Genomic DNA, 22,013 nt, shown 5'->3' on the forward strand with positions numbered 1-22,013 from the left:
CTCACAGGTTACTCACTGTCCTCCACCGCTGACAGTTAGATAAATTTCGCCTGTCTCTGCAAACTTGAAGTTTCTATTCGGTCCCAGTGGGCTACTGCACCCCTGCACCGCTTCCTCCTTCTCTATCACCTCCACTCCAGAACTGCGCCTCTAGGCCCTCATGGCTTTTCTGACTCTGCCTCAATTCGTCTTTGTGAATAAGATCTTTCTACGAGAATTTGGTTTTCTTCCTTGCCTTCTGGATTCTCTGAAAGTCCTGGTACCAGGTACCAGGTGCCGAGTTTTTCTGGATTTAGCCAGGCAAAGCTCTGACCCCAGTGAATGTTTGATGACTCAGTGAACAGCTTGTGGCATTCCTCCTTCCCCTTTCTCATCCACAGAAATGGTGTCATCATACTTTCTCATTCCCCTTGAGAAATCTCTAGCCTTTACACCTAAAAACTGACCTTAGGGCTTTAAATTTATTTGCCTTTATAATCAAATTTTTAATATTATTCAGGAACACTAAGAGCAATAGATGAAATGGAAAGTGATTCCCTTCTCTTTTCTTAAAGTCCCGTCTCTTTCTCTCTTGTCTTTCTAGCCATGCTGCTTAAATGTCTTGTCTGTAAGTTATAATAGGTCAGGGCAGGGGAGGCCAGGGTTGGAAACCCCCGTCTTCTGCAAGCAGCTATTTTCAAGACCCCTCCTGAGGCACGTGTGGACCATTTGTCTGTGATTTTCATTCCAAATTCTACTTAGAGTCTGATTTCTCCACATGGCTCAGACTCTCTGCTTCTCCCTCCACATGGACCCTTCTCTGCAGCTAGCCCCTCCCCACTCCTGCAGCTGGATTGCAGGCACATGCTCTTCCTTTCTCTTCCTTCAGTGGACCCTCAATTACAGAAACCCGGCCCCATTCAAAGGCCAAAAATTGGCATATCAAATTTCCAGATTCTCTCAACCACAAACAAATAATTCCCAAACATCTAAACTCTGCTCTATGCTCCCAAAGCCTCTTAGCTCTAAGACTCTACATCCAAAGTCTTTAAAATCTTTTATCTCTGCTCTCAAAAGGAAAATACATATGTTAAGATTATACTATAAACTGTTCTTGGCGATAAAAATAGGTGTTAGGCTAGATGATATTATTTATTATTCTCATAATTATTGTGGCGGCAACCCACTATTGCAATTAATAAGACACAGACACCTCTTGGATCTTATAATTGCGTTAAAACCCCTTAGGCTGGGCAGATAATTCCATCTATGCTATTTCAATAACCTAACCATCTACCTCCCAGCCGCCATCCGATGCCATCCTCCTTAACCATCCTCATCTGGGCTATCTTCCATCCATAATCTTATTAATAATTGCTTGTATTCTTCATCTGGGCCTTTCCACATCATTATTGAAGTCCTTCCTCCAAGCCCATGTGATCTCTTCTTCACACTAACCCATTGTGATATCCTCCTTCCTCCTCTCTTCTTGTCCTTCTTTTTCCCGTGATTCTCCTCTTCCCAACCCCCTGGGAACCTTAGCCACATCTACCCCATTCTGCCCTACCCAGATTTTAGGCTTTTTAATCAACCAATCAGTTATAACGTCTTAAGCAGGTTTACACAACAAGGATAGGTTTATCCAGACAGTAACCAGCTCTTTAGGGCCAGTAATTAGCATCAAAATACAAGCATCAGACCAACCCCCAACAGATTTATAATTTGTTTATTGTGTATTGTGTTTAAAATCTAATTCAACTCTTCTTTAGGACACCCACACATTATATATATATATATATATATATATATATATATATATATATATATATACATATATATGTACATATGTGTATGTAACTCTAATTCAACTTCATGTGTGTATAATGCATTAACTTAGATGCAAGTCTCATAGATATATATCTATAGAAATAAATGTTTTTAAATAGAAACCATGTCAACCACTTGGTTTGCAAACTGCCATGTGACTCAACCATCTTAAGAAGAACATGTTTTATAAAGCACTTCTTAATTCTAATGAACTCGCTGTTTATTATGTTATCTTCTTTCAGACTAAGAAGGCAACAAATATCTTTTTAAATTGATATGAAGTTTTAGAAATTCAGAGTTATACTTGTTTTAAAAACATTTTGTTGTTGTTTTCTAAGGGACAAAGTTTTCTAGTGCAGCCCAGTGGTGGGTTCAAAATTCCTGCCCCAAATGGCAGTGCTGGTGGTATTGTCCTAAACAGCAGGATTTTTTTGAGGGGGGATACAGGATTGTTATCAGGTAAAGAAGCCTAAGTATAGGTTTTTGTTTACCAGAAAAGCATATCTTACAAGGAAGGTTCCTATTTGCCAGGAACTATCCTAATCCTTCAGGAACATCCCTTAACCTTCCCACAAAAGTCAACTATGTTGGTCAAGGGCACCTAAGCTTTGGTCAGTCCTGATAGCTGAGATACTATGATGACTGTCATATAAAATATGCTCGCTTTTCCACCATTTCTCTCCTCTCTCTAAAGCCCCCACCCCCCCCATGAGGCGGCCTTGGCAGTGTGATTTCCCAGTAAACCTTTCTTTCTTTCTATTCATGAAGCAGTCTTGTTAGCTAATTTCTCTGTTCCATTGCCTATACCTGGGTTGGTCTCCAATTTGCAATTTTTCTGTTTTTTTGACTCACGAGTACTGGGATGCACCATCACACAAGGAAAATTTTTTAAGTCAGATGAACATACCTCATGAATTATGCTATCTTAATATCTCTTAAAGAGCAGAGAACATTTCAGATTCTGTCTCAAGGAAATTTATTGTAAATAGATTTTAGTAACTAACTAAAAATGGAACAAATCTGGTGGCTGTGTTTCATAGTCTCTCCAGATTTTTGGTACTTGCTTCTGCACTTATCTGGCTTGGTTCTCTAGTTTGGGAAAGAGTTTTGAGGTATTTCAGACTCCTAAGTGGACAAAACAGAAGTTTCTGGTAAAGAGAATGACACTGGCTTCAGGACCAAGAAACACTGTCAGATTTAGCTACTTTGGCTCCATTTTGGTTAGAAAACAGAGAGATGAAAGCTGATGATCCATTTCTCTCTCTCTCTCTCTCTCTCTCTCTCTCTCTCTCTCCCACTCTCTCTTTTATTCAACCCAGGAACATAGCCCATGAAAGGGTTCTGTCCATATTCCAGGTAAGTGTCCTCACTTGTTTTTGCCTTTTTGGAAATTCATCAAAGACAAACCCATACGTTTGTCTGCCATTTTTAATTCTGTAAAGTTCATAATTAAGATTAATTATCAAATATTCACCCCTTGTCAGTTTGTCTCCTATTTTGAAATCTGTAAAGTTCATAACTAAGATTAACTATTAAATATTCACCCTTGTCAATGTGATATCCCAAAACATTATTTTTAAGTCATAAGTTTTCTTCCTGGTCCTCAATGGCTCATGGCCATCTCATAATGCAAAATGCATTTGATGCAAGAGTCATTCAAATATTAATAATTCTAACACAATTTAAAAGCCTAAAAGACTCATCAGAGACTCAAAACAAACTTTTAACTGAGACTCTATAAAATTAATACAGAATGGCACTAAAGGAATATTCTCATTCAAAGTGTGAGAAGTTGAAACATAATAAGAAAAGACCTGTGCCAAGGCAAGAGTAAAGCCCAGCAGGAAAAAAAAAAATAAATCCTGTAGCTCAATGTTAGCATTGGAACCTCGTGTTAGAATCATTGTTTTACTAACTTTGGAAGCCTTTCCCTGTCAGTGCTTTCACGTGGAGCACATGACTCTCTCCTTTGAACTGATGCCTTTCCATGTGTACAATATTTCCAGCTGGGCATTTCACAATCCTGGCATCATCCAAAGATGAAAGAGCTCTTTCTCAATTTGTGCTTCACATTCATAGCCTCATAAAATGCCCTCTTAGTGTTTCCTTGTAGAAATTCTGACATGGAGATACCTTTCTCCAACCTCAGCAATTGTCTAGGACCTTGGTACCATCCTCCAAAATCCCATACTTCTTGTATATTACAGTCTTCTACCAATACACTGAATGGAGTGGGTAACATTGCAAATTATACTTCCTGGTCAAGCTTTAATGGACTTCTACCAAAGCAGTAGTTGTCTCTGTGGCCTCTGGTGTCAAAAATCTATGAAAACATTTCACAGTTGTTTGTTTCAGAGAATATCATTTTTTATAAGCATTATCTGTTTAGTATCTCATCTACCAAATTAATTCACATTTCACAGACTGCAGCCTTTGATGAATGGTAGCTTAACCTCAATGCACCTATTCTGTCCTACTGCAAAGTATGTGGTTCTCCTTATTTCTAATTGAGATAATTTTTTAATAATTACAAAATGACAGGAATTAATAAATAATATTCAACAGTGACTCATACACTAATTGTCTCAATGTCTCAGATAAAAAGACACAGACTTGGATTAGAAAACAGGATTTATCATTCTTCTACATCCAAGAAACACACCTCACCATCAAGGAAAACCACAACCTTAGAGTAATAGAATGAAAAAAAGATATACCAAGCTAAAGGTATGCCAAGCTAATAACCAGTAGAGATTATTTATGTAGTAAGATACCAAAAGGAAGAGAAGATACCCAATGAAAAAGAAATAAAATATAGTGTTATTGAAAAATAATGGAGAAACAAGAATAAGAGGAATAAATGGGGAGGAGGTTTGGAGAGAAGAGGATAAAGAGGAAGAGCACTACAGTCCTTTTGAAAAAAAAACATATGGAAACCTACTACCATAGTAGCTTCCTAAGTATATATACATATGTGAAAAAATTTAAATGGAGTTATCACATAACAGAAAGACAATGCTCCAACTAGTTATGTTATGCCACCAAATATCACTTCCAGCGCCAGGAATAGCTTATATATTATTTTAATTGTTTGTCAATATGGTCCCATAGACCTCCCAACACTACAGGCTATAGTCAGTGCTATTGGTTATACTCCAGAGCTTAACAATAAACCTTATTGCAGAAATCATATAAATATATTTACATGTCTTTCTGTTTCTGGGATACCTCATTCAGGATGATCTTTTCTAGACCCCACCATTTGCCTGCAAATTTCATGATATCCTTGTTTTTAATTGCTGAGTAGTATTCCATTGTGTAAATGTACCATAATTTCTGCATCCATTCCTCCACTGAGGGACATCAGTGGTTGGAGAGTGGTCAATGTACATATGACATCACAGAGACTATAACAATATGTGGAAAACCTGCACTAGCTCAGTCCAGACAGAATTCCATCATGAACGAGTGGAGATGAAGTTCTACCCATACCCAAGAAGATATTAGCAATTGAGAGCTGCAAGGAAAGGGAAACTCAGTTTTCTCCAATGGAGTGACACTAAACATATCAACCACTCTCCAAGGAAGGCCTCAAATCAAGAAGCAGTCAGTCAACATGAACTGGACTTTTTCATTTTTAGTAAGAGAACATGAAATTGGGTAGCATGCAGGGAAATATGAAGGGAACTGGAGAAGTCAGTGGAGGGGAAATAAATATTATTAAAATAATTCTTACTAAGAAAGACAAATGGGATGGACATTGGAAGTAGGAGAAAACAAGTAACAGGACAGGAGCCTAACACAGAGGGCCTCTGAAAGCCTCTACCTATCACTGTATCAAAGCAGTTGCTGAGACTCATAACCAAACCTTCTACAGAGTGCAGGGAATCATATGAAAAAAGGGAGAGTTAGTATGACCTGGAGAGGACAGGAGCTCCACAAGGACCAAATATATCTGGGCACAGGGGTCTTTTCTGAGACTGATTCTCCAACCAAGGACCATTCATGGATATAACCTAGAACCCCTGCTTAGATGTAGCCCATGGTAGCTCAGTATCCAAGTGGGTATCCTAGTAAGGGAAACAGGGACTGTTTCTGATATGAACTCAGTGGCTGGCTCTTTTACCCCTCCCCTGGAGGGAGGAGCAGCTTTGCTAGGCCACAGAGAAGAACATGGCAGCCAGTCCTGAAGATACCTGATAAGCTAGGGTCTGATGGAAGGTGAGGAGGACTTAGAAAAGGGCAGGGAGGAGATGAGGAAGGGAGGGTGGGATTGGGAGGGAATGAGGGAGTGGGCTACAGCTGGGATACAAAGTTACTAAACTGTAACTAGTTTTAAAAAATAAAAATTTAATTAAAAATAAACTAAAATATGTTGTATGAAGTTCTACAATAAGTGACTAAATAAAAATATTATTTTAAAAATATTTTTAAAATAATAAAAAGGAGAAAGCAGACTGAGTGCCAGCATTCCTTCAACGTTGCTTGATGACATTGATCACAGTGTGGCCACAAGCCCCAGGATCCTGCCAGATCAGCATGCTTCCACACTGTGATGCACTTTCTTCGGAACCGTGAGACAAAATAAATCATTCCTTCAGTTTGGTTTCTATCAGGTATTTGGTAACATCAACCTGAGTAGCACTAATATGTGCATATTCTGGGAGTGTGTTTGTGTGCATGCACGAATTATTTACACAAAACTACATACAGATATGCATTATCGTTAATACACATTAAATTTATATTCATGATTATCTATGCATATAAACACACATTCATTTTTCTTATACTTTTATATTTGTGAATATGCATGAATAAATATATGTGATTATTTTTATATGTGATTATTTTTGTAAATATTCACAAATATGTGTACATGATTACTTTTACAAGTGCTTTTATAACCTATTACAGGCAAAAAGCTCTTACTCTCTTAAATTTCATATCAGGTATTCTGTCAAAGCAATGAGAAGAGTAACTAATACAGTATTATATGTTTATGTGTGTGCATATATATAATTTTAGAAGCATATATGTATATAAAATATATATGTATATATTTATAACACATATGTATACAATATATGTATATATTCAGACATATACTTTTAAAACAGTCATTTCATAAGTTTATATTTTTACTTTCTGCAGTTCATCTCTCATTGTACCTCCCCAACCTCTCTCCTAGACCATCATTATAAACTATGTGCTTTGAATCCTTCACATTTTGTTAGATTATTCTGGTTCTCTGGAAGTTTGCTGAGCTCCTTTGCTTCATGGGAGTAACTGGCTATTTTGTTTCAAGAATCTTGGTAGCTTTGGAAAGGGGCAAAGAGGAGATGAGGAGGGCGGTTGGGATTTGGAGGGAATGAGGGAGAGGGATACAGCTGGGATACAAAGTAAATAAACTGTAACTAACATTAAAAAAAAAAACTTAAAAAAAATTCTTGGTAGCCATTGTCTGCTCTCTGAAGGCTGAATTCCCAGTCTTCCGCTGTGCTTTCATAAACTGAGTCTTCTGCCGTGACAAATATATTAGTTGTAATTTTTTTTTTTTTTTTGGCAGCACTCAGTGCATGTCAGGGATGAGTCAGATTTTGTTTTCTTCCTTCCTTGTGTGACAGGAACCTTTTTAATACTTAAGCAGTACGAGATGCAAGCTGAACAAAGGTTTCACTTGTCAGTTGATGCAAGCAGTCCGCTAAGAATTTCTCTGCAAAAGAGAACAAATTATCAGGCTGGCAGAAACATACAGCCAGAATTTGAGGACGGAAGAGTCATCCATGGTTAGGCTTTACCTGGTCCCTATCTGATTCTGGCACATCTTCCGCTGGATAAAACCAAAACACTTGAACATTGTCAGAAGTCCAGGTGACTCGACTGGGATTGTCTGTCAGAACAGTGGAGAGCTGACTTGTAACCATCAGGTTCAAGTAAGTGTCAGGATTTAGTAGAATTCTGTACCTACAAGTCTATTTATAAAATGTCTCTTCTATCATTTTCTGTTACTTGAGCCTCGTAAATATTCTTGTCCTTGCATTTCTGGGGAGGCTCCAGACCTGTGCTTGAAGGCTGCTGAGATCTGAAAGTTCAGAGGATGGGGTTTTAATAACCTCTGGGAAATGGTTTTCTTGCGTTTTCCTTATGCATTTCTTCTGTTGTAGAGAGACTTGGCAAATATTGGCTCAACTTATGGAATTTAAAGTTAAGTAAAGAGAAAAATATATTTATTTTCTGTTAGTTTCTTAGTCACACAGTTGAAAGACTGGTTTCATCCCCATAATTTTCTTTGTAACCAGTACTTCTTTATTGTAGACAGTTATGAATAAGAAAAGCAGAAAATAAAAGAGATAGGCATTGTTGTGAGATATTTGTGATGCACTTTTATAAATAAGGTTGATTATTTTTTTCTACTCTCTTAAATAGTCCATCAAGGAAAGATAAGGTATGCATATTCGTACTCATCTATGAAAGTTTCGAAGTTAATTTTATAGGAGAAAGTAGAGTAGTTGTCACTAAAAGCAGAAAAGAAAAAGTGCTAATGTAGGTTAGAGGGAGGCTTAATTGTAGGTATCAAAATAGAGTTATTTAGGAAGAATAAGCTTTATTAGTGTGAGTACTCCTTACAATGATTTATTATGTTTTTCAAATATCTGAAAGAGCAAAGTCTGAAGGTTTCCAAGATTAAGGAAATGTAATTGCTACTACTCTGATTTGAGGATGGCACATTACCCTACTGGTGAGCTGGGAAGATGGCTCAACAGTCCAGAGTGCTTGGTGGTATGACAGACAACACAAACTTGCTTCCCCACACCCACACCTGATGGTTCACAACCACTTGTAACTCTAGTTTCTGTGGCTCTGACACTCTCCTGGCCTCCATGGGAACACACATGCACACGTGTATACTAACACATGAACACATACATAAAATATAAAAATAAATATTTTAAAAATAAAATAATCTCCCGGTAAACCACAAAAAGTTCATTGCACTCATTTTGTTAAAGAGAACTTGAAATGTTAAAGCAAAAAGAAATTATAAAATTTAAGAGAGCAAAATCTAACAGATCATAATCAGCCAACCAAAACAGTAAAGCTTGTGTACACAGATTTATAACTCATCACTTTTTTCTGTTATAATTTTATTTTAAGCACGACATAACTGTTTATGACATATTCTTGAATTTTGATTAAAACGCAACATAAATGGTTTTTTAAATTAAAACATAATCACATAATTTCCTCTCTCCCTTTTCCTTCTTCTAATCCCTCCTATGTCACACCCCTTACTTCATCTCAAATCCATGGCTTCTTTTTCTTTGATTATTACGTATATTTATGTGTGTATATGCATATATGTATACGTAAAAATTTAATCTGTTACGTCCATTGACTGCTGCTTGTATGTATATGATTTGACGGCTGACCACTTGGTATTGAATAACCAATTATGAAGCTCATCCTCAGAGAAGACTAATTCTTTTTATTTCTCAGTATTCATTAGTTGCCTGTATTTCTCTATCTAGAGGTGGATCTTTGGGAGATTTCTCCCTTCCACAACGGCATGTCTATTGGTGTGGTCATTGTTCTGGTCTCGTTTAGGCATCCATATTGTTGTGGTATCAAAGGTATAGCTTCTCTGTCATTTCTAGGAAACATAATCTCACAGCAGATGCTCTGGTTCTTGTAGTACTTCCACTCATTCTTCTACAATGTTCTCTGGACCTTGGATATAGAAGTCATGATATAGATGTAACTACTGGGAATGGGCCCCCCTGATCAGTTGCTCTATGTATTTTGACCAGTTATATTTTTCTGCAATGGTCTTCCTCTGCAGCAAGGAAAAGCATGAGACCTACACTCATCTATGGTATAGAAATACATATTTAAAATGCAGTTATGTATTCTGCTGGTCTTGTGAAGTGGCAGTGGTATATTCTCATCTAACAACCCTGGGCAGTTGGTTCTAGTACCAAGTTATCATATCTAGTACCAAGATATGAGTGCCACTGTTGTACATTTTGCAATGTTTTTCCATGCTAATCATGATTATGGTTCATTGGTATCAGGGCTGGATAGGAGCATTGATTGTTATCTCCTCTGAAACCTTGCATAGCATCTTCTGGCACTCTCAGTAAGTTTACAGGGTGGAGGTATTCATGTTGGATCCTGCTCAAGTGTTATGAATCATGTGTCTAAAATAAATGATGTCTCCAGCAATAAGGATTTACTTTCAACTTCTGGGAGACAACCAAGAGAAACAGTAATAGCCTATATTGTTTTGGGACTCTTGGACTTCCCTGGCTAACAACTGAGAATGAGTTTCTCATGTCTGGTGCTGGTTTTTTTTTCTTAGATGCTCTATGGCTCTTGTGGAAAGACTTGTCAACTCATGTGGCAAATCTTCATTTAAGGGATAGCTATAATATAGATATATATTGTTTATAGTTTTAGGTAAACATAAAATAGTATGATTCCTCAGGGCTTTTTCAAACATTCTTAATGTCATTTATCCTTTCTCCACCACCTGACTCTTTCTTATTGACCGCTCTCTCCCTTTCCTGTTTAAAATTCCCCTCTCATTTTTCCATCTTCCCTTTCATATCATTTGTATACTTCTATTACCCTCTCTAGCCCCTGCCACGGTCTTTTTCTTCTTGTTTCTGAAGCTTCCCTAGGCTTGGAGATTTGGAGCTAGGAACCTCAGATGAAGAGAGAACATGATATTTGTCTCTCTGAGAATAGGTGTTAGTTCTTTCTAGTGCCATCTGTTTACCTGAAAGTCATGGTTTAATTTTTAACTTTTCTTTACACTGAATAATATTCTGTAGTTTGTATATACCACATTTTCATTAGCCATTGGTATGGTAAAGGACATTTAGGTTGTTCCCATTCTCTAGATAATTGTGAATAGGATGGAAATGCACATTGTTGGGCAAGTGTTTGTGCTATATGTGGTTAAGTACTTTGAACACATGCCAAGGACTTGGTCATATGGTAGATTTATTTTAAATATTTAAAGAATTTTCCACACTGGCTGTACCAGTTTGCCGTTGAACAAAGAGTGAATGAGGATTCCAGTTTTTTCACATTCTCAAGGTAAATAAAGCAATTGTAAACCTAATAGGTGTTTGTGTCTTATTATTCATGATAGCACGTTAAATAATACCACTGTGATAATCACAGGACTAATAATAAATAATATATAGCTCAACAACCTTACAACAGTGCAGGATACTGCCCATGTTTTCTTTGAACCGTTATAGCATTTCAAGTTTCAAATTGAGGTCATTGATCTTGGTTTTAATTCTGATGCAAAGTGATAGATATGGATACATTTTTGTTCTTTTACATGAGGACATCCAGTACCACTTGTTGAAGATTCTATTTTTACTCCAGGGTTTAAGTTTTCCTCTTTGTAAAACGTCAGGTATGTACTAATGCTTAAATCTTCTATATCATTTCATTGGGCCAGTGCTAATAGGTGTTCTCTACCAATGAAATGAGCCAATTAATGCCAAATTAGAGTTTATAAAGGCAAGTTTATTGGTGGGAGGCAGCTTTCAAGAAGGTTCACTGATCTCACAGGAGGATGTAAGGGAAGTTGCCATGGAGAAATGGCTCAAGGGTGCTGGGAAATGAACCTGGGTTCTCTGGAAGAGCAGCCAGTGTTCTTAAGCCTTGAGCCATCTCTCCAGCCCCACTCTTCAATTTTTCCATATTTTGCTCAACTCTGCATTGCTCAAAAGCAATTGTACATATGGCATCTAATGTATGTCCTCATTGCCTTTATGATATGTAAGAACCACAGGCCATTACTCAAAATGTAGATATACCATTTTGGTAAGGCAAGAATATAGATAAATTTACCCAAGTAAACAAGGTATTATAGTATTTTTATATTGTTGTCACTATTTAACTGTTTGTTTTTTTATAATATCAGAACCTAGTAAGTATTTCTTTGAGACTGGAAACAGGCAACTCCTATACCTGTTTCAAGAGTTACCTATCAAATATAACTTATGAAAATCTTTTATATTTAACTGAGAAATATATTATAATCTTCCCCTTGACTTTGCAATGAAGAGTAAAGGTCACAGACATGTCTCTAATTATGAATTCTTCATTAACAGAAAATTCTGTGGGGTTCTTAAAATGTCATGGAATGAAGTTATTTCTAACTAAAAATGGTTATTTAATCTGTATCATATGATGAGGATAAATGTCTTTAATTTTTTATAAGTAGCTATCAATAAACGTGTCAAAGGATTTCACTAATGGAGGCTTTAAAAATCTGTAGCTGTTTCCCGTTTTCATCATCTTTGGAGAAGAAAAGAGCCTGATGGAGTTTGCAAAACCAGAAAATAATATTGAGTCAAGCCTTGGGGAAGACAATCCCATAAAAATAATATATTGAGCATTCATAACATGAAAGTCAGATGTGCTAATAAAATTTTGGAATGTTGAATATCACAAAGTAAATGCTTCTCTTAAAATGCATTTGTTGTTTGCCTGGAATGAAACGATGAAGCCAGCTGTAACTGGGAGACAATTGTTTTAGACAAATGTGGGTTATCTGATTTCTGCATCTTCTTACCCATGATTTCACTGATGATGAATTTGCTTTTTTTATTGCAGGTGTAATGGATGCTGCAAGACTACTTATTTACAGATTTGTTATCATGTGCCTTCTTCATATGGTAACACCGAGGGCAGGTATAAATCTCTAACTTCACTCATGAGCCTTATCAATATCAAGTTTGCCAAAAAAGAAAGTGTTATAGGCCTTTTTGCCAACTTAATGAAATCTAGACTTACCTGTGAGACAAGCCTCTAAGGCACACCTGTAGCAGATTATAATAAGTGGGTGAAATGATATGGGGAGACCTATTTACTGTGGGTGGCACAATTCTCTAGGGTGAGATCCTGGACTGTATGAAAAAGAGAAAGTGAGATGAGCACAAGAACTCATTCCTCTCTGATTCCAGGTTGTGGATAGAATGCAAAAACCAACATGTGATCAGCAGAACAGAATATAGAGATAAATTCTCACAACTAAAGATATGGAGACATTATGATGAACTCACTGGCTGGCTCTTTGATCACCTCCCCCTGAGGGGGGAGTAGCCTGACCAGGCCACAGAGAAAGACTATGAAAGACAGTCCCGATGAGACCTGATAGGCTACGGTCAGATGGAAGGAGAGGAGATCATCCACCATCAGTGGACTGAGGAAGGGGCATGGGAGGAGATGAGGGAGGGAGGAAAGGAAAGGGGGGTAAGATTGGGAGGGAATGAGGGTGGAGTTACAGCTGGGATACAAAGTAAAAAACTGTAATAAATAAAAATATATTAAGAAGATATGGAGAAAAGAGAGCTTTTAAACAAATGGTGATGAGAAAACCATTTGCATGTGTAGAATGTTAAAAACTCTAGCCCATTTCTTGTCTTGTATAAAACCAGTTACAAATATAGGAAGTATTTTAATTTAAGACATGAAACTCTGAAGCAGATGGAAAATATGAAAATTTTATGAGTTATACACATAGGCAAGGACTTTCTAAATACAACTTTAAATGCTTAGGAAACAATGCACAAAACTGACAAATGAGATTGCATGAAATTAAAATGTCTCTGTACAGGAAAGAAAACAGTTATAAAAGAGTGAATGCCATACAGTATAAAAGAAAAATCTTTGCTAAGTCTACATCTGACAGAGGACTAATATATAGAATATATAAAGAACTCACGAAACTAAATACAACAATAAGAAATCCAACAATCCAATCAATAAACCAGCTAATGAAATAAAGTTCCTAAAGATGAAGTACAAATTACCAAGAAACATAGCTTTTAAAAGTTCAACATGCTTACTTATTAGAGAAAAGCAAATAAAAATTACATTATGATTTCCTCTATCATGATAAGAATGATAATCATTCAGAAAACAAATAATGGCATGTGTGCTGGAAAAAGTGTGTTGTACACTACTGATCACAATCTAAATTAGTTTAGCCACCATTGATATCAACATGTAAGATCAGAAAACCCCCAAAGTTCACCAACTGTACTATCTAGCTATACCTCTGTTGGGTGTTTACTTGAAGGATCCTAAGCCAACACATCACACCATTACGTATATATCTACGTTTATTGCCGCACTCTCCACAGTAGTTATGGAGCTAATCTTTGTGTTCATCAGTAGAAAAATACACGAAGAAAATAATATTCAACCCTATTGTAAAACAAAATGTCATTTGAAGGGAAATGGTCTCAATACATTAATGGAGATTAATACATTGAGCAAATTGGTTCCAGACAAAGTAAAACAAACATTGCATGTCTTCTTCAATTTGTGAGTCCTGTATTTTTTTAATTGATATTTTTATTTTTTCACTTTACATCATGATGACAGCCCCCTCCCTCCTCTCCTCCTGGCCCTGCTCTCCCACTTTCTCATCCCATTCCCCCTTCTCCTTCTCCTCATACCAACCAACATCCTAACACATCAAGTCCCATTAGGACTAAGCACATCATCTTACGCTGAGGTCAGACAAGGCAGCCCAGCTAGGGAAAGTGATGCAAAAGCAGGCAATACAGTCAAGCTCAGAGACAGACACCGCTCCACTTACTAGGAAACCCACATGAAGACCAAGCTGCCCATCAGTTATATATGTGTTGGGGGCCTAGGTGCAGACCACACATGCTGTTTTGTTGGTGCTTCAGTCTCTAAAGCCCCCACGAGCCTAGGTTAGTTGACTCTATTGCTCTTCTTGTGGAGTGTTTGTGTATATGGCATGAAAGTAGAAGGCAAACTTTGGGAATGAAGACAGCAACAGAAGAAGAGAAAGAAAATTATTAATGGCTTACTGGGGAGTGAACTTGGTGAAAGTATATTATACAGTTGTAGGAGCATGTCCCTGAGATACCACCACCTATATAAAATGGATATAACCCAATAAAAAATACAAAAGTGAAACCACCCCACAGTGATTTTTAAACTGAATTACTGACACCCTTTGAGACTCTATAGGCCTGGCACTCCCTAATTTGCTAAGGAGTGATGCCAGTTAGATATATGATTGCGGCAAATCTTGGGTATTCCTTGCTCATGATCCGGTTCTGGATGTTGGTCCTCTGTGCCTCTTCAAAGTCTTCCTTTTGTGTGGCTTCCTATTGTGCAATGCTGAAATGATTACTCAAACAGTAACCATATGTACTACTGTCACCTGGTAGTTTTACCTTGTACCAGCGATCAGACCCTGGAATCCTTAAATTCATTATAGATCATCAAGGATCCACCTGATGTCATATAGAAGAATTTGACCACTCTTGAAATGTTTTCTGTTCTACCTACTCCTCTTTTTCTACCTTCTTTTAAAAGCTCTACCATCCATCTTTTATACTCTATAGCACTGATTTTTCTAAAAGGCCATACACCTGAAACCACACAAGCTTTGTTAAAAAAAAAAAAACAACAAATAAACAAAAACACTGGTGCATTGTATAAATGAACAGTGATTGGTTTATTCGGTCACCTGTTAAAAATATTGCATCCAGTCTTGAGCAAAAATAAGTACTGATGTTTTAAACATTTGGATGCATGTTTTTGCATGGATTTATTTTTCAAATTGTTTAGGAAATATCTAGGCATGGAAAAGCTCGCAACTATGCTGAGCCTATTATTAATTTGGTTAAGAAAAGGAAAGGAAAAAAAAAGAAAAGGAAAGGACTTTAATCTTCCCCTTCTTTCATAAGATTCCCTGCACTCTGTCCAAAGTTTGGCTATGAATCTCAGCATCTGCTTCAATACCCTGTTGGGTAGAGTCTTTCAGAGGCCCTTTGTGGTAGGTTCCTGTCCCGTTCCCTGTTTTCTCCCTCTTCTGTCTATCCCGTTTGCCCTTCTGAATGAGGATTGAGCATCATACCCAGGGTCCTCCTTCTTGCTTATCTTCTTTTAGTATATTTATCCTATATGATATGTCTAATATCCACTCTAAAAAGGGGGAGATGAAAGACCTGGAGGGGACAGGAGCTCCACAAGGAGAACAACAGAACCAAAAAGTTTGGGCACAAGGGTCTTTTCTGAGACTGATACTCCAACCTTGGACCATGCATGGAGATAACCTAGAACCCCTGCACAGATGTAGCCCATAGAAGTTCAGTTTCCAAGTGGGTTCGCTAGTAAGGGGAACAGGGACTGTCTCTGACAAGAACTCAGTGGCTGGCTCTTTGATCATCTCCCCCTGATAGGGAGCAGCCTTACCAGGCCACAGATGAGAGCTGATAGTCTAGGGTCAGATGGAAGTGGAGGAGGACCTCCACCAGTGGACTGGGGGAGAGGCATGGGAGGAGATGAGGCATAGAGGGCAGGATTGGAGGAGATGAGGGAGGGGGCTACAGCTGGGATACAAAGTGAATAAATTATAATAATAAATAAATATTAAAAAAAGGAAAGGAAAGAAAAGGGAAGAGAAGGGAAAGGTAGGGAATGGAAGCGAGGTGAAAGTGTTTGGACTGAGTTGCATTCCCATCAGCAACAAACGAGATGCAAATAGTTCTGTGTCCCAACCAACATTTTGCGTTGTCAGCATATTATATTCCAGCTACTCTAATAATAGGCTTATGGTAATATTTTTATAATTCTCTAATGACATATATTGCAAAATATTTATATGCTTTCTATATTTAAGTGTCTGTTCAGCATTTTTGCTCATAGCTAGTTAGATGTGCTATTTTTACTGAAAATTAAGACTTCTTTCGGTTTTCTAGCTACAAGCCCTATGTTATCTGCCTTTTGAAACTATTTTTCTGTCTATAACTTACCTTTTCTTTCTGCTAACAAAAGCATTTTAATTAACTAAATACAAAACATTTAATTTTACTGCAAATTTTTATTTAGTGGATTAAGGATCACGATCTTGTATGTTTAATTTTTTGAATAATTTTAATATTCAGTTACTTAATTTATGTCATGTGGTTTGGCAACTCATTCCTTGTTTAGTTTTTATTGCAGTTTTATTTATTTATTGTGTGTGTGCATGCATGTATGCTTGCAAATGTGCACACATGAGCACACTATAGAAAGAAAGTGGATGTCAGATGAGTTGCAATAGTCCATTCTCTCCTTCTATAACATCAGTCACAGGGGCTGAACTCAGTTCCTCAGGGTTGGCAGCAAAAGCCTTTACGTCTTGAGCTTCTTACCACCTTGATTTACTTCTCTCATGATGCCCACCTGCTGCATTTTCTCAGAAAGAATTCTCTGGACCACACTGCAAAAAATAATAATAACAAGGTCTCTGCATTTTTTTTAAATTTTCAAATGAACCTATGCAGAATAAAGTCTTTCATTGTAATGTTTTGTTTCATAATTCTATGCATGCATATAATGTGCTTTGTTCAAATATATACCCAACTTCCTCTCTTCCAGTTTTTCCCTATATTCACCACTACTCTTTTTCTTCCATCCTCATGTGCTCTCTTGTTTGGTAAACCCAGAGTCTACAGTGATGCCTGTATGTACAGCTGTGTGTAAACATTTATTAAAGCGTGGGTAGCCTTTGAGGGGCTGCATTCATGAAGAAAGGTTACTCTTCTCCTGGAGCAGCCATTAGATTATCAACTGGGGGTAGGACTTCATGAGCCCCTCCTCCCTCTGTCCAGGATTTGAGTTGGCTTAAACTTGTGCAGATCTTACACATACAGTCACAACCGTTGTGAGTTCATGTGTGCAAAAGGTTAAGCCAGACAGAATAATCTTTTCTCCACAGACCCCAGAAGTCATCTTGTCACAAATTTCCCTGTGTATTTCCATCTCTAAACTGTCTCATTGAGATTCCTTTAAATGTACTAATTCGAGATTATAAAAACACTCAACATACACAATAAATTTTAAGATCTTGTAGAGACATTAAAAACTCATTGTGGGACTTTCAAGTTCTCTAAAATGTTCAAAGATATGCTGTGTGTGTGTGTGTGTGAGAGAGGGCATGTGTGGGCACACGTCTGCGAGTTCAATGTAGGGCAGGGGATCACTTCACACCTATGAATTGATTTGTGGTTTTATCATGTGGTTTAACTTTTTCAGTTCACTTTGAGAGGGTTTTTCTTCTTCTTTCCCTTAAGATTTTTATAAACTCAAATACATGTTAAGCCAAGTACTGGTTAACTGTAGGAAAATCTAGAATTTTATTTGGAAAATTTGACTCTAGAATCTGTAAGATCATCTGCTGTGATCTAGTTACATCCAAAGGCAAAACAACACAAAACAAAACAAATTGTCTTAGCATGGAAACATTTGGAAGAACAAGTTTCAACATTTTGTTCTGTCTTGCTGGTAAAACTAAAAATAAAATAAAAAATAGAGTTCAATAATTAAAAAAACCCATTGAGACTAATAAAGGAAACAAAGATTTTAACTTCATTTTTTTATATCTATACTATATTTACATCTTTTCTACCACTCCCTTTTCACCCTTTTCATGTCCCATTCCTCCCATACCCCCAATATTCTCAAAACCATGGTCTGTTCTGTATCACACACACATACACATCATCATCATCATCATCATCATCATCATCATAGTCCTACTTAGACCATTTAGTGTTGCTTATATGTATCAGTATTTAAGACTGACTACTTGGGAATGAATAACCTATGAGGGGATTAGGGAGACTAATTCTCCCCTTACTGAGCAAACATTAATTGCTTGTAGCTCTTCATCTGAGGGCAAAAGCATGAGGGTGAGATTTTGCCCTTCCACATTAGGATGTGTTGTCATTGTGCTGGTCCTGTTTAAGTGACCATACTGCTGAGATTTAATGGGTGCAGCTACACTATCATATGGAAAACATGACCTCACAGCTGTCATCCTAGCCCTCAGTTCCTACAACTTTACCAACCATATTCTATGGTGTTCCTTATGCTGTTGGGTGTAGGAGTTATTTTGCAGACATATTAATTGGGGCTGTGGACGCCACCGTTAGGTATTCTCTACATTTTGATGAATTGAGAATTTCTATGGTAGTGTCCACATGCTTCAGAAGAAAGTTTTGATGATAGGTGAGAGGTGCACTTCTCTGTAGACATGAGACTATATCTTAGAATGCAGGTAGAAGTTATACTAGTTTAGAAAAATAGCAGTAATGGGTTCTTTTTCTTTTCTCTCTCTCTCTTTCTTTCTTCCTTCCTTCCTTTCTTTCTTTCTTTTTTCTTTCTTTCTTTCTTAGCAGTAATGGGTTCTTTTTCTTTTCTCTCTCTCTTTCTTTCTTCCTTCCTTCCTTCCTTTCTTTCTTTCTTTCTTAGCAGTAATGGGTTCTTTTTTTCTTTTCTCTCTCTCTCTTTCTTCCTTCCTTCCTTTCTTCTTTCTTTCTTTCTTTCTTTCTTTCTTTCTTTCTGACAGGGTTTCTCTTTATAACATCCTTGGCTATCTTAGAACTCAAATTGTAGACCAGGTGGGTCTCGAACTTACAGAGAGCCACCTGCCTCTACCTCCCAAGTGCTTGGATTAAACTAAGTGCCACTACACTCAGTTCCGTAGTAGATTCTTAAGGACAAATTTTAATACGAAATGAAAAAATAAAACAAAGATAAGAATATTTCATGAAGATATGTGAAGCTTAAGCATAAAATCATACAAAAAGGCTAATTCCAATTAAAGGATAATAAATCCTAGAATCACTCAGAGAAAGAATGAAATAAAATTAAAGAAGAGTCAACTACTGAGCTGGTGGCAATTCTTTTAGCCAGCCATTTAGCGCAATAAAAAATACACACATTTCTTAAGGAGAAGAGTTTGATGAGCCACCATTGAAGTCAAATATAAAATCAGATTGTTTTCAGGCATGCTGAAGAAAATTAACGCACAGTAAAAATAGGTTTGTGTGTTTGGGGGAGGAGGCAACTTAGAGGACTGGCTTGATTAATCCTCTCATGTTTTGGTTCTTGTTTCTCTTCCCAGAAAGAGTCACAGTGACTGGATTAGAGGAACCAGTCTTGGCTCCAGTTGGTACAGTACTTGAGCTCAGCTGTCAGCTGTCTCCACCACAAAATGCCCAGCACATGGAAATCCGCTGGTTCAGGTCCCACTATACACAGCCTGTTCATCTATATGAAGATGGCAAAGACCTTTTCGGAGAAATTATCCCCAAATATGTGGAGAGAACAGAACTCTTGAAAGATGCCATTGACGAAGGGAAAGTGACCCTCAGGATCTTTAACGTCAATCCTGATGATGATGGGCACTACCACTGTCTCTTCAAGGATGGAAAATTCTATGAAGAGCACATCACAGAGGTCAAGGTCACAGGTAAGCATGGATGCCTCAGAGACTGATTCTGAAATTCATTGAGTGATTTACATATAGTAAAATTGTTCACTCATAAATCATACAAGTAATAGAATGTTAGATGGATTTGCTGATGTGTATAATCTAAAGGCTTAACTTAGTATTTATTATCTAGCAAACATTTTTCTGGAAGGAAAAGTAAATTAGATAAACAGAACTTTTTTCATCAGAATTATTTAGAACAGCATCTAATTGCATTATGGCCTCTCCATCTTTCCTTCTGGTGCCTTCTCTCTTAAGTGATTTGTTTTGTCATTGGCAGCCCTGTACGGTTTTGAATATCATTATCTCTGCAATCACTGGAGTTAACATGGAGGAGGAGTGGTTCTCTTACTGTGTTCTTTTTCTTTTTCCATTTACTATACACAACTGGTTCCTCTTTTTTTTATAACCAGCTGGGAGCTCCCGAATTCAGATTCTTGTTCATCCTCCAACTACCAAAGGTGTGATAGTGGAGTGTCAGTCTGGAGGTTGGTTCCCAAGGCCTCTCATGGAGTGGAGAGACAGCAGAGGAGAGGTCATTCCAGCTGCATCGAAATCCCAGTTCCAGGATGGAGACAAACTGTTCAGTGTGAAGATAACTCTTCTCCTTAGAGACAGTTCTTTCCGGAACATTACATGTTACCTTTGGAATCCTCTAACAGGCCAACAAGAAAGAACAAGCATTATTCTACCAGGTGAAATTCATGTGTTCATTCTTGAAATAACCATTGTTTTATATAATCTAGACTTTAATCAAATCTCATGAGCTTTCCTCACTTGACTTGAGACCATTACTTTCTCTTCATTTTATTTATCATCTCATCTGCTGTCTAACTGACACCCTTTGCTAGATTTATTTTTTTTACTATTTTTATAATATTGGAAATTTTAGTGTATAAAATTCTGTTTTGTTTTGTTTTTGTCCTGGCATAAAATGGTGTTTGACGTTTTTTATATTTGGCTACACTGATACTCATTTCTTAAAATGTTTTGCAACATTATTCATTGTAAAAAAAAATTACAAAGGGCTGAGAAAGACTTAAGAAACTGTTCAACATCTTTAGCCATGGAGAAAATTTAGATTAAAACATCTATGAGATCCCATAGCAGCCAGAATGGCTAAGGCAAAAAATAAAATTACAAATGCCAGCATGGATATGGGGAAAGGGGAATGATTAATTGCTGGTGGTGGAGATGCAAACTGGTAAAGCTAGTATAGAAATGAGAGTGGAGATTACTCACCAAGCTAATGCTATATCTACCATATTATCCGCTCTAGGGTATATACACCAAGGACCTTGCATTACTGTAGAGATACTTGCTTGTGAGTGTTCATTGCTGTTTTATGCACAATAGCCAGGAAACAGAGAAAGCCTAGATTTCTATCAACAGATGAGAGGATATTGAAAATGTAATCTATTTACACAATGGAATATTATTCAGCCAGTAATAAAAATGAAACAAAGTTGTTTGTGTTACTAAGACTATGCAGTACAATTTGAAGTCAGATACTGTAATATATCTAGTATAGAGAACCAACCACAAACCCTGATCACAGTGAGAGGTACACTTAATGGTCCTGATGGGAATGTAACCTGTTTTAACCAATATGAAAATAGATGTTGAGGTTTAACAAAACTGCAATAGGTGGCTGGAGAGATGGCTCAGTGGTTAAGAGCACTTATTACTCCTGCAGAGACCCATGATCAGGTCCCAGCACCCACACTGTGGTTCACAATTACCTTTAACTCCATTTCTAGTGGTTCCAATATCTTCTTCTTACCTCCCTGAGCACCTAGCATGAACATGGTTTATATGTTTATATACTTTTGTAAATGATTTATTTTGCATATATATATGCAAAATAAAT

At 37.2% G+C, this 22,013-nt stretch overlaps 1 protein-coding gene across 1 annotated transcript in view; it reads left to right on the top strand.

The window, feature by feature from the left end:
* The first annotated feature begins 9,376 nt into the window (after positions 1-9,376).
* The window catches only part of LOC129692406 (putative selection and upkeep of intraepithelial T-cells protein 1 homolog), a 34,971-nt gene continuing 22,334 nt past the window's right edge, over positions 9,377-22,013 (top strand). The window contains exons 1-4 of the mRNA XM_055628745.1: positions 9,377-9,440; positions 12,451-12,528; positions 19,775-20,122; positions 20,557-20,838. Coding sequence (XP_055484720.1) covers positions 9,377-9,440; positions 12,451-12,528; positions 19,775-20,122; positions 20,557-20,838 — 772 coding nt within the window. The remainder of the gene's footprint in view (positions 9,441-12,450; positions 12,529-19,774; positions 20,123-20,556; positions 20,839-22,013) is intronic.

Source organism: Psammomys obesus, unplaced genomic scaffold (assembly GCF_907164565.1).
Source record: "Psammomys obesus unplaced genomic scaffold, mPsaObe1.curated_primary_1811, whole genome shotgun sequence".
Classification (NCBI taxonomy): domain Eukaryota; kingdom Metazoa; phylum Chordata; class Mammalia; order Rodentia; family Muridae; genus Psammomys; species Psammomys obesus.